Here is a 16,154-nt window from a genome sequence, read left to right as displayed (position 1 = left end):
GGAGAGTCTGCCCAGAATCCACCCAGGGGAGTAACAGGGAGAGTCTGCCCAGAATCCACCCTGGTGAGTAACATGGAGAGTCTGCCTAGAATCCACCCAGGGGAGTAACAGGGAGAGTCTGCCTAGAATCCACCCAGGGGAATAACAGGGAGAGTCTGCCCAGAATCCACCCAGGGGAGTAACGGGGAGAGTCAGCCCAGAATCCACCCAGGTAAATAACAGGGAGAGTCTGCCTAGAATCCACCCAGGGGAGTAACAGGGAGAGTCTGCCCAGAATCCACCCAGGGGAGCAACGGAGAGTCTGCTCAGAATCCACCCAGGGGAGTAACGGGGAGAGTCTGCCCAGAATCCACCCAGGGGAGTAACAGGGAGAGTCTGCCCAGAATCCACGCAGGTAAATAACAGGGAGAGTCTGCCTAGAATCCACCCAGGTAAATAACAGGGAGAGTCTGCCCAGAATCCACCCAGGTAAATAACAGGGAGAGTCTGCCCAGAATCCACCCAGGTAAATAACAGGGAGAGTCTGCCCAGAATCCACCCAGGTGAGTAACAGGGAGAGTCTGCCCAGAATCCACCCAGGGGAGTAACAGGGAGAGTCTGCCCAGAATCCACCCAGGGGAGTAACAGGGAGAGTCTGCCCAGAATCCACGCAGGTAAATAACAGGGAGAGTCTGCCCAGAATCCACCCAGGTAAATAACAGGGAGAGTCTGCCCAGAATCCACCCAGGTGAGTAACAGGGAGAGTCTGCCCAGAATCCACCCAGGGGAGTAACAGGGAGAGTCTGCCCAGAATCCACGCAGGTAAATAACAGGGAGAGTCTGCCTAGAATCCACCCAGGTAAATAACAGGGAGAGTCTGCCCAGAATCCACCCAGGTAAATAACAGGGAGAGTCTGCCCAGAATCCACCCAGGTAAATAACAGGGAGAGTCTGCCCAGAATCCACCCAGGGGAGTAACGGGGAGAGTCTGCCCAGAATCCACCCAGGGGAGTAACAGGGAGAGTCTGCCCAGAATCCACCCAGGTAAATAACAGGGAGAGTCTGCCTAGAATCCACCCAGGTAAATAACAGGGAGAGTCTGCCCAGAATCCACCCAGGTAAATAACAGGGAGAGTCTGCCCAGAATCCACCCAGGTGAGTAACAGGGAGAGTCTGCCCAGAATCCACCCAGGTAAATAACAGGGAGAGTCTGCCCAGAATCCACCCAGGTGAGTAACAGGGAGAGTCTGCCCAGAATCCACCCAGGGGAGTAGGAGGAGTTATTGCTACGATGCTGAGGGACATCACAGGAATTGTTTACCGTTTCTAGCTGGAGACGGAATGGAGAGACCATTTTTTAAATCTTATTACGGAATTGTTTGGGCCACCCTCATAAATGTTTACGTAACTGACAAACTGAAAAAAAAAGTGTTACTGCACAGACCCCATGGTGGGCGGAGCCAGGGACATGGAGGAGATTCTGAGGGCGGAGCCAGTGAAATGGAGGCGAGTCTGAGAGCTGATTACCAGGGTAATGACAAACTGATAGGCTGCTAGTGTTATTCTATTCCAGCTTCTGTCTTGTCCATTGTTCTGGCCATTCTGTGTCTGACTCTGTGTCGCCCCCCTCAGGATGAGCCCTGTCGTGTGGAACAGAGGGAATGGGACAAGCCAATACTACAGCTGAAGACCAGGTGGATGGGGTGGAGTTGCACTATCAGAAAAACTTTCAGTATGGCAATCTACATTCTGGATACCGACCGACCACCGCTGATGCCAAGAAGAAGAAGAAGGCCTCTCCGCAGTTCATGGATGGAGACAAGGTTTGTGCTGTGCCAATCACCTCCTCTCCTGCAGCCTTCCTGCATGATTGCAGTCTGGCCTCTCTCCTGCATGATTGCAGTCTGGCCTCTCTCCTGCATGATTGCAGTCTGGCCTCTCTCCTGCATGATTGCAGTCTGGCCTCTCTCCTGCAGCCTTCCTGTATGATTGCAGTCTGGCCTCTCTCCTGCATGATTGCAGTCTGGCCTCTCTCCTGCAGCCTTCCTGCATGATTGCAGTCTGGCCTCTCTCCTGCATGATTGCAGTCTGGCCTCTCTCCTGCAGCCTTCCTGTATGATTGCAGTCTGGCCTCTCTCCTGCATGATTGCAGTCTGGCCTCTCTCCTGCATGATTGCAGTCTGGCCTCTCTCCTGCATGATTGCAGTCTGGCCTCTCTCCTGCATGATTGCAGTCTGGCCTCTCTCCTGCATGATTGCAGTCTGGCCTCTCTCCTGCATGATTGCAGTCTGGCCTCTCTCCTGCAGCCTTCCTGCATGATTGCAGTCTGGCCTCTCTCCTGCATGATTGCAGTCTGGCCTCTCTCCTGCATGATTGCAGTCTGGCCTCTCTCCTGCATGATTGCAGTCTGGCCTCTCTCCTGCATGATTGCAGTCTGGCCTCTCTCCTGCAGCCTTCCTGCATGATTGCAGTCTGGCCTCTCTCCTGCATGATTGCAGTCTGGCCTCTCTCCTGCAGTCTTCCAGCATGATTGCAGTCTGGCCTCTCTCCTGCTGTCTTCCTGCATGATTGCAGTCTGGCCTCTCTCCTGCATGATTGCAGTCTGGCCTCTCTCCTGCATGATTGCAGTCTGGCCTCTCTCCTGTATGATTGCAGTCTGGCCTCTCTCCTGCAGTCCTCCTGCATGATTGCAGTCTGGCCTCTCTCCTGCATGATTGCAGTCTGGCCTCTCTCCTGCATGATTGCAGTCTGGCCTCTCTCCTGCATGATTGCAGTCTGGCCTCTCTCCTGCAGTCTTCCTGCATGATTGTAGTCTGGCCTCTCTCCTGCTGTCTTCCTGCATGATTGCAGTCTGGCCTCTCTCCTGCATGATTGCAGTCTGGCCTTTCTCCTGCATGATTGCAGTCTGGCCTTTCTCCTGCATGATTGCAGTCTGGCCTTTCTCCTGCATGATTGCAGTCTGGACTCTCTCCTGCATGATTGCAGTCTGGCCTCTCTCCTGCATGATTGCAGTCTGGCCTCTCTCCTGCAGTCTTCCTGCATGATTGCAGTCTGGCCTCTCTCCTGCAGTCTTCCTGCATGATTGCAGTCTGGCCTCTCTCCTGCATGATTGCAGTCTGGCCTCTCTCCTGCATGATTGCAGTCTGGCCTCTCTCCTGTATGATTACAGTTCTGCCCTCTCTCCTGCAGTCTTCCAGCATGATTGCAGTCTGGCCTCTCTCCTGTATGATTGCAGTCTGGCCTCTCTCCTGTATGATTGCAGTCTGGCCTCTCTCCTGCAGTCTTCCAGCATGATTGCAGTCTGGCCTCTCTCCTGTATGATTGCAGTCTGGCCTCTCTCCTGCAGTCTTCCTGCATGATTGCATTCTGGCCTTTCTCCTGCAGTCTTCCTGCATGATTGCAGTCTGGCCTCTCTCCTGCAGTCTTCCTGCATGATTGCAGTCTGGCCTCTCTCCTGCAGTCTTCCAGCATGATTGCAGTCTGGCCTCTCTCCTGCAGTCTTCCAGCATGATTGCACCCTGGCCTCTCTCCTGCAGCCTTCCTGCATGATTGCAGTCTGGCCTCTCTCCTGCATGATTGCAGTCTGGCCTCTCTCCTGCATGATTGCAGTCTGGCCTCTCTCCTGCATAATCGCAGTCTGGCCTCTCTCCTGCAGTATTCCTGCATGATTGCAGTCTGGCCTCTCTCCTGCATGATTGCAGTCTGGCCTCTCTCCTGCATAATCGCAGTCTGGCCTCTCTCCTGCAGTATTCCTGCATGATTGCAGTCTGGCCTCTCTCCTGCAAGATTGCAGTCTGGCCTCTCTCCAGCAGTCTTCCTGCATGATTGCAGTCTGGCCTCTCTCCTGCATGACTGCAGTCTGGCCTCTCTCCTGCATGAATGCAGTCTGGCCTCTCTCCTGCATGATTGCAGTCTGGCTTCTCTCCTGCATGATTGCAGTCTGGCCTCTCTCCTGCAGTCTTCCAGCATGATTGCAGTCTGGCCTCTCTCCTGCAGTCTTCCTGCATGATTGCAGTCTGGCCTCTCTCCTGCATGATTGCAGTCTGGCCTCTCTCCTGCAGTCTTCCAGCATGATTGCAGTCTGGCCTCTCTCCTGCAGTCTTTCTGTATGATTGCAGTCTTCCCTCTCTCCTGCATGATCGCAGTCTGGCCTCTCTCCTGCAGTCTTCCTACATGATTGCAGTCTGGCCTCTCTCCTGCATGATTGCAGTCTGGCCTCTCTCCTGCATGATTGCAGTCTGGCCTCCCTCCTGCATGATTGCAGTCTGGCCTCTCTCCAGTAGTCTTCCTGCATGATTGCAGCCTGGCCTCTCTCCTGCAGTCTTCCTGCATGATTGCAGTCTGGCCTCTCTCCTGCAGTCTCCCTGCATGATTGCAGTCTGGCCTCTGTCCTGCAGTCTTCCTGCATGATTGCAGTCTGGCCTCTCTCCTGCAGTCTTCCTGCATAATTGCAGTCTGGCCTCTCTCTTGCAGTCTTCCTGTATGATTGCAGTCTGGCCTCTCTCCTGCAGTCTTCCTGCATGATTGCAGTCTGGCCTATTGTCACAAAATGCATCTGCTGGCAAATTTCCTGAACTATTGATGAACTTCCTCCATTTCGCCAGCAGATGTCCTCCGTGTCCTCAGTGTTTGCAGCAGCTGGAAACATTCTCTGCCACCAGCAGAGGTCTCTCTCACAGAAACTGTTGCAGATTTAATGAGGGCAGCTCTGTGATCACCTGGACTTTGTCATCTGACTTTCTTGCACACTATATAAGCTGCTTTAACAGACCACTCTGTGCTAGCTCATCAATGTCAGTTCCTGATCCTGAGTCCTAGCCTTCCTGTCTTGCTCAGCCTTGTATCTGCTCTTACCGTGTTTGACCTGTTTGCTGTATTTTGACTAACCCTTTGCCTAAGCGATTGTATCTTGATTATTTCTCTGGTTTGACCCTGCATGTATGACGTTCCGTTGCCTGCCGATTATATTCTGATGCTCTGCCTTTGTAAATAGTGTATATTATTTTCATGTGTGTATATTAGTCAGGTTCGGGGTTCAGTGTGCACACTATTGTTATGCTTGGGATACATTTGCATATTATCCTATATGCAGGGGGTCTATAGCATATACAATCCCTGATAGGTTCTGCTACTGTGTTAGTTCCAGTTGCACCATTGCTTATACTAATAGCCTGACGTTTGTATGATTCTCTGCAGAAACGTAATGCTAATTGTTTGTGTAAGCTGTTTGACAGTTTAGTTGCATAACTCTGTACATGAGCTTAATGTACACCATTTATGCTGTTTATCTTTTGAGTTTCTTTGCAATAAATCTTTATATTCATTCCTTTAACCTTCCTGGCGGTAAGCCCGAGCTGAGCTCGGGCTATGCCGCGCAGGAAGATATCTCAGCCCCTGGTGGGGCGATCTGCACACTTTAAACTGCTGTACGCGCAGCTAGCACTTTGCTAGCCGCGCGTACAGCTCGATCGCCGCCGCTCTGCGGTGATCGCCCGCACGCAGCGGCACAAGAGGGCCCCCCCCCACCAGAGCCCTGCGCTGCCCGGACCAATGAGTTCCAGGCAGCGCTATGGGCTGGATCGGAGACGTCTGACGTCAGGACGTCGGCTGACGTCCATGACGTCATTCCGATCGTCGCCATGGCGACAGGAGAAGCCAAACAGGGGAGCGCATTATATACGCGTTCCCCTGTTTGCTTTTGATGCCGGCGACGATCGCACTAGAGGGACACATGCGCCCTCTAGTGGTGTTTCATGTAGCTACCACTCTGGTAGCTTTACATGAAACAAAAAAATAAAAAATAAAAAAAAAAGGATTTTTGCCTAAGTGGCAAAAAAAATTAACCGCCAGGAGGGTTAATTCCAGTCTCAGTGTTTCTTGCATACTGACAGAGCAATGTTCCTTGCGATTCCCTTGCATTGCACACCAATGCAGCAGAATCATGACAGATGAGCTAGCCACAAAAAATTCTGTCACCAGGAAATACTGAGAGTAGTTTTGCCACCATGGGAATTAAATGGAATTATGCAAGTATCGATTATCATTGCTGTTTGGCTGAGGAGGATGAAAGTTTCTGTTTTGATAAGTTGTATGACTATTCATATGATGATTTGGTGCAAAGCATTAGGCAGATCAATTCATATGTCCAGCAGGGAGAATTCCTTGAATCTGATGTTCAGCCTTTGTTAAAAATTCTACACACTCTTGAATTTATGAAGTCTCCCACCACCTACCAAATTTATCAAGCCTCTGTAACCAAATCCTTGCCAGTTCCTCTTCCCTGCAAAATTCCCACAGCAGTATTAAACCGGAGCAAACCAAAGAATGTTCCAGCCACCTCCATGCAGACCGTTCACCCTAAAACTTATGCTCTGGATAATGAATCTGCCTATGACAAGAGTTCATGGGATCCTCCTTTTGAAAAATGGGAAATAGAGGCCTTAGTTTATGAGATGGAATGTGATGAGGAAGCATTTATTGATTATTACTTTGATACCAGTGAGAACTTTTTGAATGAATGCATAGATTCTGCATCCACTTTAGTTGATATGGGGGTTTGTATGAATGACTTTGTTGCTCCCCTAATTGATATCTGGAAAGATCTATTGTGTGAAAATGTCCCCCCTTCTGATGATTCTGGCAGTCAGTTTATGCCGTACTCAGTAATCAATCATAGTTCAGTCAGATCCAGTAAATTTTCTAGTCTTAAAAGTGACAGATTGTGTTCTTGATTTTTCTTCTGAGCCTGTTAAACCGCATGCGGATGCATGCCTGAGTGGTTTGAATGACTCCATTGATCAAGGAATCTGCAAAAGTCAAGCCTGTTTTAATATGACTGCAGAAGAGATTGATGCTTATTATTGGTATTTATGACAGGACAAGTTTTATTGAATTTTATTGCAAACAAAGTGAGGAATTTGTGACCAAATGTTTGATAAGTGTTAAATCCATGTGTGCGAATGGACTTTGTAAGCCTGAAGCTGCTTCTGCATTAATAATCGCTTGGCAAAGGGTTCTGTCTTCTCATTTTCATGTTTCTCCTTCCTCTGTTAACTCTGTACTCACCTCTGGCCAGAACTCACAATTTGCAGCAGTTAAAGTCACACCTGTTACTAAGGGAGATCCAACGTGTCTGTTGCCCTTAGCAACCAGTTATAAAGACTCTGTCTTGTCAGGATCCAACCGTCAAAGGAGACCTACTTCCTTGCAAACAGCTGTCAAAACTACACCCTGGTCTTTCCAACGTCCTGCAGCCATATACATGAACTATCACAAATTTAATCCTGCTTCCAGACAGGGTCAGAGAAATAAAGTCAAACGAAAGTATTTCCCTACAGCCTCCATCCTTCCAGTGTTATCAACTAAAGACTTCGCCTCTGCCAGTTCTGTGTCTGCCACCACAACTTTGCCAGTTATTTCAGTTGTGCCATCCACCTCAGCAGTATCCATGTCAGTCTGTACAGCCATGCCCTTGTTCGTCAGCTCAGATAAGTCCGTGCCAGTCATCTCAGCCTCGCCTGTGTCTGCCAATGAAACTAAACCCATGCCTGTCAGTTCAGCCATGTCCTTGTCTGTAGGCTCAGCAGTGCACCTGCCTGTCAGTTCCATGGAACCCCTGTCAGACAGCTTTGCAGTTTCTCTGTCGGTTGGGTTGGCGGTATCCCTGTTGGTCTGTTCGGCATTGGCTCAGTCGGACAACTTGGCAGAGACACTGCCACTTGGTTCGGCAGAGTCCGGTCCAGACTTTTTGGCAGGGCTTATTCCGGCCGTTCCGGCAGAGTCTCAGCTTGAAATTCCAGCAGATAATAACTTTTCAGCTCAGCCAAAGGCCCGGCCGATTGCTCGACCAGAAATTCTGCCAGTTGCTTGTCCTAAGGTTCAGTTGAAGGCTCGGCCTGTGGTCTTGCCAGCTGTGCAGTCAGAGGTCCAGCTAGTAGCCCAGCCAAAGGTCCAGCTCCCAGTTCCTGCTGATGTTCCTTGTCCAGCCACCCCTGTTAGAGCCCAGACGTGTGCTGATTCCTATTCTCCACAGATATGTGGGATTCAGTTACTACAGATTTCCAATGTTGCCCAATGTCCTCAGTTATCTTCTGAAATCCTGGCACCACCGTTCTCTGTTACCCAGTTTCCACAGGCATCTGCTGAGGCTTTGTACTCCATTACTTCTGTTGAAAACCAGTTTCTTCAATACCCTGCTAATGGTCAGTCATCACAAACATAATCTGCTGAAATCCAATCTCAAACTTTTGCCGAAGGTCAGTTCTCTGTTGATGCCCAGAACTTTCACACATTTGTTGCTCAATCTTCCAAGACTTTGGCTGGTACCTGGTTTCCTCAAAATACTTTTGACCCACAGACTCATAAACTGTTACCTGAAACGAATCTGTCTGCTACTCCTGCCGAGTCTGATGATCCGGCTGTTCCTGCAGAGTCCGGTGATCTTGCTGTTCCTGCCAAGCCTGTTGATTCTGCTGTTCCTGCCAAGCCAGTTGATCCTGCTGTTCCTGCCAAGCCTGTTGATTCTGCTGTTCCTGCCAAGCCAGTTGATCCTGCTGTTCCTGCCAAGTCGGGTATTCCTGTGGCTGCTCCCCAATCTGATGTTTCCACAGTGGCTTCCTAGTCTGCTGATGTCCCTCTAGTGGTTCCCAAGACTGCTGCTGTTCCTGCTATCGCCTTCAAGTCTGCTGTTGATCCTGTTGTGACCTCTAAGCCTGCTGATCCTGTTGTTCCTGCCAAGTCGGGTGTTCCTGTGGCTGCTCTCCAATCGGTTGTTTCCTCAGTGGCCTCCAAGTCCGCTGTTCCTGCTACTGCTTCCAAGTCTGCTGTTGATCCTGTTGTGGCCTCCAAGCCTGTTGTTTCTGCTGCTGCTGAGTCTGGTGTTCCTGCCGATGCCTCCAAGCTTGCTGTTTCTCTTGTTGCCCTCCCGACTGCCATTAATGCAGAGGGTATTCTGTGTTCCCTGCTGGTGTTCAGTCTACTATACTACCTGATGTTTGCACATCCTGGAGTCCTATGGATGTCTTGTCTGTTGCTTCTGCACATTGACCTTGGGCTGTTGCATTGCCTAAAGGTCTCCAGTTTTATCTTCAACATTCTTTGTTACCTTATGCAGGAGAACAGAGGCGCCAAAAGGATAAAAGGAAGCTAAATGAGCTTAAAAACCAAATTCTTGGTAAATAGAGGAGGTAGTGGTGGACTTACCTGCTCCAAGTAGACACACAACGACTGTAGTAAAGACAGTCAATATATTTTATTTATGAACTCCAAATATGCAACGCGTTTCGCAGGTTTGATCCTGCTTCATCAGGCAATAACAACGGAGCAATAGCATATGTGGTCAGTAGAAGAGCCAGGCAACTTAAACAGAGGTGCCTGGCTCTTCTACTGACCACATATGCTATTGCTCCGTTGTTATTGCCTGATGAAGCGGGATCAAACCTGCGAAACGCGTTGCATATTTGGAGTTCATAAATAAAATATATTGACTGTCTTTACTACAGTCGTTGTGTGTCTACTTGGAGCAGGTAAGTCCACCACTACCGCCTCTATTTACCAAGAATTTGGCTTTTAAGCTCATTTAGCTTCCTTTTATCCTTTTGGCGCCTCTGTTCTCCTGCATAATATTGAGGCCACCCTGGGTTTTCTCATCTACAGAGAGCGACTTCTTATTCCTGAGTGGGGTCAGGAAAATCTCCCCACCTGCCTTTACAGTGGTTGCCTAATGGTAACCCTGGTTTGTGAGTATTAATATTTACTCTATCTAGTAACCATTTACCAGTACAGATTACACTATTGGGGCTCTTGGTGTTCCTTGTTTTTATTCTTTGTTACCTGATGACCCTGAATCTACTCAGCCCAGCAACATGTTGCCTGTTACCTTGTTCATGTTTGTACACTTTTTTCACCCATGCCCTCCTTGGTCTTGCCTTTCTGCCCAGTATGTCCTGGGATCCTGGTGGACGTGAGTTCATATGGAGCATTCGGAGACCGCTCCTTGAGGGGGGTGGGGGTAATGTCACAAAATGCATCTGCTGGCAAATTTCCTGAACTATTGATGAACTTCCTCCATTTCGCCAGCAGATGTTCTCCGTGTCCTCTAGAGCAGTGTTTCTCAACATTTAATTGGTATGTACCCCTTTTAAAACCCTGTACTCACCAAGTACCCCCTAGCATGGTAAACATTATCACACGTACCCCTTGACAAATATATATTTAATCGTAGTACATTATAATTGGTTCTAAACCATTTCCAAGCATTTACTATTGCTTTTTTTTTTTATATTTAAAGTTTTTTATTTTTTATAAATAGAAAACATACAAAATGTTTGGGCATTTTTGGTAATGGGTAGAAAAAAATCATCAACAGGTTACATACCATATAAACACAGTGACCATTATAGATTAAGTATAATGTATATGTCATTTCTTACAAATAACTAACCCGGCCGTTAACCTTATAATTATGTAGAAAAGGAGGAATCGCTGGGCGCGGGAACATACCGCGCTCACATACCAGCAATTCCTCCTACCACTGTTATCCGTGGCCTATCCCTATTGCAAATGACCAAACCATAAGGTATTGAGTCTAGAAAGAGATTTAGATTAGACAGGAGATGGGAAAGTAGGAAATATAGAATAGAGAGTAGAGCAGAAAAGAGAAGAAGATCTGATGCGAAGTACCAGTCTTCACATCAGGGAAAAAAAAGGATAGAAAAGAAAAGAGGTCAGGGTGGATATATGGCCAAGCGTCCCATTGCCAACTCTAAATGGGATGATCAATCAGAGGGTTATCTACAACGCCGTTTAGATAGAGGCATGGAAGCTAGTTACACCCCAAATTTTATCGAATTGTGTCTGTTTATCTGATAATCTAGCTGTAAGCAATTCCATCCTATAGACATGGGCCAACTTAACCAAGACCTCAGCTCTGGATGGGATATGAGGATCTCTCCAGTGTTTGACTATTAAACATCTAGCTGCTGTCAAGTAGTGGTTAAACAAACGTTGAACATGTGGTTTTACTTTTGGAATGGGTTTTGCCAAGATACAATACCAAGGGTCATTAGGGACCACTAAATTAGTATGTTGAAATATAAGTTGGATAACATCTGCCCAAAAAATCTTAATTTGAGGGCAGTCCCATAGGATGTGGAATAATGATCCAAGATCGCCACAATCCCTCCAACAAAGTGGGGAAACCGATGGGAACCACTTATGTAGTTTAATTGGGGTCCTATACCACATTAACATTATTTTATATATATTTTCTTTTGTAGTGACGCAGATGGAGGTCTTGGCTGCGTTGACCCATATCTTAGACCAAGATTCCAAGGAGGTTTGAGTACCGCATACATCATCCCAATATTTCATATAGTTATGACAATAATTAGCTGTTTTGCGAGTAGGAGCATTTATCCAGGTATACAGATTTGAAATTAAACCTTTTTGTTGTGGGCCCATTTCACATATTACTTCTAGCTCTGATTTTTTAGGGAATGTTAAAGTAGGTGAAATCGAACGTAGGAAGTTCCTTATTTGCATATATTGCAAGAAGTAGGAGTTGTCCATTTGGTGCTTCTCCTTTAGAGAGTCAAAAGAGAGTAGTCGATAGTCTGTTGGATCCAGAAGGTCTTCTATAAAGGTGATGTGGTTGATGCGCCATTTTGAATCTGTCTTGAGGGTAAGACCTGGGCTGAAGTCCGGAGAGCCAAAGACCGGACGAAGTATGGAATTTGGAGTAAAGAGTACCAATTTTTTTTGGAGAGAATGCCAAAGTTGAATATTCGTAGTGATAGAAGAAAAAATCCTTGTAGATTGAGGAATAAGCTTGGTGTTTGACCAGAGAGCAGAGCTAGGGTGCCATGGAGCAAATTGGTGGAATTCCATCTGAGACCAAGAGGCGTGGGGGTACTTAGAGAGCCAGGCTATCATTTGTCGGAGTTGAGAAGCTATATAATAATTATAAAGGATTTGGAACTGATAGGCCCCCATATTGTCTTTGATGTAATAGGACTGATCTAGCTATCCTGGGCGGTCTATGGTGCCAGATGAATTGGAAGACTTTACGTTGTAAAGGAATAAACATATGCTTTGGAATATCTAGAGGCATAACTGACATAACATATAACAACTTAGGAAGGGAGTTCATTTTAAAAGAAACCATTCGACCTATCCATGAGATGGGGTAATCTTCCCACTTGTTTAGATCAGCACAAATTCTAGAGAACAGGGGAGAAATGTTACATTTGACCATCTGTGATGTATTTTTAGGGATTATTATTCCTAAATACTTCAAGGACTCTTGTTGAACCTTGTATGAATACCCCATCAAAATTGAGGATACTCTGCTGTCGGAGATGTTTAAAGGTAAAACCTCAGATTTGGAGTCATTTATCTTATAGTTGGATAGATCACCGTATAGATTAATTTCGGATTTCAGAGAGGCTAATGAAATTAGTGGTTGTGAGATGGTAAGTAAAACGTCATCAGCAAATAGGGATAGTTTGTATTCCTGACTGCCAATCACGATGCCGTGTATATCAGGGTTGCCCCTTATCCTGGCCGCCAGGGGCTCTATCGAGAGGGCAAAAAGTAGTGGGGACAAGGGGCAACCCTGCCGGGTACCATTAGAGATCCCGAAATAATCATTAGAATCTGTGTATGGAATTTTCAGTGCCACCTTAGGATATGTATATAATTTTTGCAGAGTATGAAAATAGGAGCCAGTGAAGCCCATATAGTTCAAACACTGAAATAGGAAGGTCCAATTTAAGCGGTCAAACGCTTTTGCTGCATCTAAACTTAATATAAGTGATTCAATTTTATTATGATTAATATAATCAATAATATTTATCGATCTTCTGATGTTATCTCCCGCATATCGACCAGTGATGAAACCCACCTGGTCCAGATGGATTAACGACGGCATTAGAGGGGAGAGGCGATTAGCTAAAAGTTTAGAGAGGATCTTAAGGTCCGTATTGATCAATGAAATGGGTCTGTAATTTTTGTAATCTAAGGGGTCCTTATTGGGTTTGGGAATTACCACCATGTGTGAGTTCAACATTGAGTTTGGGATTTGCTCTTGATCCATAAAGGCCCGAAATAATGTAGTCATTATAGGTATGAGTATATCTGAAAATTTCTTATAGTATGCTATCGTGAATCCATCTGGACCAGGGGCCTTGTGGGGTTTGAGGGGCTTTAAAGTTTCTTTAATTTCCTCTTGCGTGATTATTGTATTTAAAGAAGCGGCTTGGGTCTGAGACAGCATAGATAATCCACACCCCCCTAAATATTTATTTATCTCATCAACATGAGAATGTGATTTCTCTACTTGTTCATTCAAGTTATAGAGTGAGGTAAAGTATGACTTAAATATTGCGGCTATTTCTCTGAGATCATAGTGGGGAGTCCCTCTCTTATCTTTTAGAGCGAACACTGCATTACGGGTTTGGATTCCTCGTAGTTTTTTAGCTAAAAGGGAGTGGGCTTTATTGCCTTTTTCAGAGAATAGTTGTTTGGTAAATGCTAAGGATTTCTCAATTTTTTGGAAGTGTAGCTCTGAAAGGGCTTTGCGCGTTTTCTCTACGGCTCTATATTTTTCAGTGGTGGGGTGTTTTTTAAACTGTTCGTCCTCTAAGATCAGCTTATTGTACAGCTCTGAAAGTTGTTTATTGTACTCTTTTTTACGACTGGAGGCGATAGCTATGAACTTTCCTCTAATGGTTGCTTTATGAGCCTCCCAAATAATTGCTTTGGATCTCACAGAACCCTCATTGATTGTAAAATATTCCTGCAGTGTCTGACTTATATCTTGTACTATATCTTCATTTATGAGTAGACTATCATTCAGCCTCCAGCTTGTCCTAATAGAAGGGGTGTGGGTCAAATTAAACGAAGCCTCTAACGGGGCGTGGTCGGACCAAGAGATTGGACCTATTCGGGAGTCCAATAAGCTGGAGAGAAGAGGAGGGGAGATAAATATATGATCTATCCTTGTGAACGTGCCACAGGTGTGAGAGTAAAATGTATAGTCCTTGTCCAGAGGATGCTGGATCCTCCATGCGTCCAAGAGACCATGCCGCCTCAGAGTATCTCTAAATCTATGCGAAGAGGAACAGATGGATTTAAAGTTTAAAGGGAGAATATCTGATTTCCTATCCATTGTAGGTGAATAAATTAGGTTAAAGTCTCCCCCCAATATTTTATAATTAGTCCCTGTGTCTGAAATCTTAGAGAGAACTTTTTCTAGAAATTGTGTTTGACCCTCGTTAGGTGAGTAGATTGTAGCTAATAAAAGTTCTATACCATGTAGCGTCCCCCTGACTATAAGAAAGCGTCCCCCAGGATCCCTGCACACATCTGTCACCAATAAAGGGCAAGAATGATGAATCAGAATAGCCACACCAGCTTTTTTTGAAGAAGAACTAGAAAGATAGATTGTTGGGTAGACTTTACTTTTCAGGTAACCTGGCTTTAATCTGGAAAATCTAGTTTCCTGTAAAAATATAAAGTCTGCCTTGGAGCGTTCAAGGTCGCGTAAGGCTAGGTGGCGTTTCCTGATTGAGTTTAAGCCCTTAACGTTTAAAGTAAGTACCTTAACCATCGTTTATCAAAATAAGTAAGGGAGTATCTGTACTTGATGTGCGCAGGATCCCAGGGGGCGCCCTCCCAGACATCACCGTTTTAACCACTTTACCCCCGCGCGTACGTATTTCTCCGCCCCTTTTTCCATCCTTTAAAAACCAGGGACGGAGAAACACGTACTTTCCGCGTTCCCGACGCTGCCCGCGCTCCCGCTCGTAAACACGCCGCCCGCCGCTAGTAAAACCGCCGCCGCCCGCTCGCCCAGAGATCAATGAACGGGAAAATCCATTCCCGTTCGTTGATCTAAGCCCCGCAATGATCAGCTGCTCTCCTATGGGCAGCGCGATCATTGTGAGAAAAAACTCACGTGTCCAGCCTCCTTATTCTTCCTCCAAGCTTCCGGAAGGAAGCTTGGAGGTCGCATTAAAACAAAAAGTTACTGTGGCCATCTTGTGGCCAAATAGTAAACTACACCCTACACATTTTTCACATACAAATAAATGACTTTTACACATAAAATTAACTCATTACCTCCCACATTCCCCATTTTTTTTTTTTTGTAATTAAAAAAAAATTAAAAAATTTACAATTAAAAAAAATACATAAATAGTTACCTTAGGGACTGAACTTTTTAAATATTTATGTCAAGAGGGTATAACACTGTTACTTTATAAACTATGGGCTTGTAATTAGGGATGGACGCAAAACTGAAAAAAATGCACCTTTATTTCCAAATAAAATATTGGCGCCAAACATTGTGATAGGGACATAATTTAAATGGTTTTATAACCGGGACAAAAGGGCAAATACGTTTCATGGGTTTTAATTACAGTAGCATACATTATTTAAAAACTATAATGGCCGAAAACTGAAAAATAATTTTTTTTTCCCCACATTTTTCCTATTTTCCCATTAAAACACATTTAGAAAAAAATAATTCTTGGCATAATGTCCCACCTAAAGAAAGCCTAATTGGTGGCGAAAAAAACAAGATATAGTTCATTTCATTGCGATAAGTAATAATAAAGTTATAGACGAATGAATGGAAGGAGCGCTGAAAGGTGAAAATTGCTCTGGTGCTCAGGGGGTAAAACCCCTCAGTGGTGAAGTGGTTAAGACTGACTAGGCCATCCACCTCTGACGTAGAAAAGAAAAGGAAAAGAGAAAGAGAGTAGAAAATAGAGATAGAATACAGAGGAGAGCAGGAGTTACAAAGAACTCCTTTCGTTGATCTGAATGACTTGCTAGAGGTTCTAACATATTGTATTGTTATTATCAACATTAAGATAGAACTATTATAACCAGAAAACATCTTAGTCTGAGTGACTCGTGCACCCGGACAGGGTGTGACCCGCCTCACACCACTATTGGGTAAGCAGACCCAGCCCAACCCGGCCACCCCAATACTCCGAAATACACCCCCCCTCCCCCCCTCGTCACTCATGTCGTATCTAGATAGATATTAAACATAAAGAAAATAGGCAATATTATGTGGCATCAAAAGATAAAAGATAAACTATAGCCTTAATGATATAGACAGTGTTTATAGTCACGAGGATGGCACCCTAGTTGTCTCCCTTTGCTCT

At 45.7% G+C, this 16,154-nt stretch overlaps 1 protein-coding gene across 1 annotated transcript in view; it reads left to right on the top strand.

Annotated features, from left to right (window-relative positions):
* The first annotated feature begins 1,640 nt into the window (after positions 1 to 1,640).
* Positions 1,641 to 16,154, top strand: part of TRPM2 (transient receptor potential cation channel subfamily M member 2) — a 539,198-nt gene continuing 524,684 nt past the window's right edge. The window contains exon 1 of the mRNA XM_068263660.1: positions 1,641 to 1,802. Within this exon, the coding sequence (XP_068119761.1) occupies positions 1,641 to 1,802 (162 nt within the window). The remainder of the gene's footprint in view (positions 1,803 to 16,154) is intronic.

The sequence above is a fragment of the Hyperolius riggenbachi genome, chromosome 2, assembly GCF_040937935.1.
Source record: "Hyperolius riggenbachi isolate aHypRig1 chromosome 2, aHypRig1.pri, whole genome shotgun sequence".
Classification (NCBI taxonomy): domain Eukaryota; kingdom Metazoa; phylum Chordata; class Amphibia; order Anura; family Hyperoliidae; genus Hyperolius; species Hyperolius riggenbachi.
This window is presented reverse-complemented; position numbering and strand designations above follow the sequence as displayed.